The sequence below is a fragment of the Ipomoea triloba genome, chromosome 1, assembly GCF_003576645.1.
Source record: "Ipomoea triloba cultivar NCNSP0323 chromosome 1, ASM357664v1".
Classification (NCBI taxonomy): Eukaryota; Viridiplantae; Streptophyta; class Magnoliopsida; order Solanales; family Convolvulaceae; genus Ipomoea; species Ipomoea triloba.
Window position 1 is genome coordinate 31739337 of NC_044916.1, and position 2252 is coordinate 31741588.

A 2252-nucleotide genomic window follows, 5' to 3' on the forward strand; every position below is an offset into this window, starting at 1 on the left:
GCACCTAGTTGCAATACCATATGAAAGGGGGTGTATTCGAGTCTTAGGGTGCAAAAATAATGTACCCTAAAATAATGTACCTACAGTACAAAAATAATATACCTTCAGTACAAAAATAATGTACTTTTTATTTTTGGTCCACTCAGCTGGGTGGACCATGGTCCATGCAATAATAATTGTCTTTGACCCCTTCCGATCACGAAAAAAAAAAAATATTAAAAGTGCACAATTTAAATATAACAATCTAGTTGCTCGTAGCTAACAATGGGCCGGGCTGCGAGATTCGATCGGCTCAAACCCGCTTTCACATTTGTATATTTGGGTTTCTGCAAAACTCTTTGCACTTTGTAAGTTTTTGTTTTTTTTTTTGAATACTCACTTTGGTAAGTTTGATTTAGCAGAGGATCTCAGGTAGAGAAGATAGCAGTCTCGAACTCGATCCATTCTGACATGGCAAATGGTATGTGAAACTATCTCTCTCTCTCTTTATGCATGTGCGTATATGTAATATGTGTATGTATGTTTAAATCGAAATAACTTAGTGAGGGTTGGTGCAGCAACAGGGCGGTCGTTTTTGCAGGTGGCAGTTACAGAGGAGGTTGCCGTGCCACCGCTCAGAGTCGTTCAGATAGAGGGCTTGGTAATGCCTTTCTCTTCCTCCGTCATTCTATCTATACGTGTTATTGTATAGCACGCATTTATATGTATTGATGCAAGCACGTTTGTGTCTGATTCGTATATGTAATGAACGTTGCTCAAGTAGTTGATTCGTAATGTGCCTGTTCTATAGGAACAGTTGTTGGAGATGGTGACTCTAGCAATTTGGGAATTTAAATTGAGGTTTTACAGAAATTGAAATTGCATGATACTAAGGGAATTTATGAGAATTGATAAGAACTAGGATTATTCTTTCATTCCACAATCTCCATTTTGTCATCCCCAACATCTATAATGGAGAATTCCCAAGGAATCAGCCAATAAAGAAGGAAAAATTTGCCAGGTGTCCTACCTTATAAGACCTTATGTATATTACAAGGTACAACATGCTTTATCCTACCTTTTTCAGGAGGTCCTGTGCCAAACCTGCATGCACGTTCAACACTTCTTTTATTAAATAGATCACAATATCTCATTAAATATGTGGTCCTTCATCTATTATCTTCATGTGCATGTATAGATGTGATTATTAATAGAATAATAGCTTGTAACATGCAATATTTCTTATTACTTGCGGACAGGTTATTATGAAGATAATTAAGCACTGCAAGGAGTTCTCACCAGCTTTAGTCACTGGACAACTCCTAGGACTGGATGTTGGAAGTGTTCTAGAAGTTACCAACTGTTTTCCCTTCCCGGTTCGTGGCATTTGGTCTACCTCCTTTACATTTAAGCCCAGCCTAATCTCCAATTTTGAATATAAATGCCTACCTTTGTATCTTTTTTTTTTTGTTCATTTTGAATTGTATTTGAATGTTAGATTCGGGAAGAAGACGAAGAAATAGAGGCTGAGGGTGCTAATTATCAGCTTGAAATGATGAGATGCCTGAGAGAGGTCAATGTTGACAACAATACCGTTGGATGGTAAGGATTTTTGTCTTAGTATGAATCAATGTGATTCAATGATAATTAAAAGGATGCCTTCTAATTTAATTTGGAAGAAATTTGATCACTTAGGAATTTTGACTTTAGAACATGCAATTCCTTTTGTTTTGAACTTTATTTTGCTGATTTTTCAATCACTTTTTCCCTGCCAGATTTGGCTTGTACATAATTTCTTTGGGTAAAAGGTGAATGAAAATAGATATTTATTAATGAAACTATATTTTGAAATGTTGTTCCTGTATTGCTTGCCTTCTAGGTATCAATCTACTTTATTTGGTTCATATCAAACGGTTGAACTGATTGAGACTTTCATGAATTACCAGGTATTATTGTTTTTTGAAATAAGCATGAAGTAAATCACATTAGTTAAATGGATACCAAATATATATGTACCTTGCATGCTTTCTCCTCCCTAGATTTATAGGTGATTTTTGAATTGTTGAACCTCTTGTTCAGTTTTGACTTCCAAGGTTGAAGGGAGGTAAACATAAAAATCTTCTTGTCCCCCCCCCCCCCCCCCCCCCCCCCCCCCCCCCCCCCCCCCCCCCCCCCCCCCCCCCCCCCCCCCCCCCCCCCCCCCCCCCCCCCCCCCCCCCCCCCCCCCCCCCCCCCCCCCCCCCCCCCCCCCCCCCCCCCCCCCCCCCCCCCCC

The 2252-nt window shown here is 39.9% G+C and overlaps 1 protein-coding gene across 2 annotated transcripts in view; it reads left to right on the top strand.

Moving 5' to 3' along the window:
* The first annotated feature begins 269 nt into the window (after nt 1-269).
* LOC116018450 (eukaryotic translation initiation factor 3 subunit H-like) overlaps nt 270-2252 on the top strand; it is a 5163-nt gene continuing 3180 nt past the window's right edge. The window contains exons 1-6 of one of the 2 annotated variants that reach the window (XM_031258622.1): nt 270-322; nt 402-460; nt 558-640; nt 1239-1355; nt 1478-1581; nt 1859-1925. In XM_031258622.1, the coding sequence (XP_031114482.1) occupies nt 451-460; nt 558-640; nt 1239-1355; nt 1478-1581; nt 1859-1925 (381 nt within the window). In that variant the 5' untranslated portion in view covers nt 270-322; nt 402-450. Of the gene's footprint in view, nt 323-380; nt 461-557; nt 641-1238; nt 1356-1477; nt 1582-1858; nt 1926-2252 lie in introns of those variants that run through there. The other variant, XM_031258624.1, reaches the window with a different exon arrangement.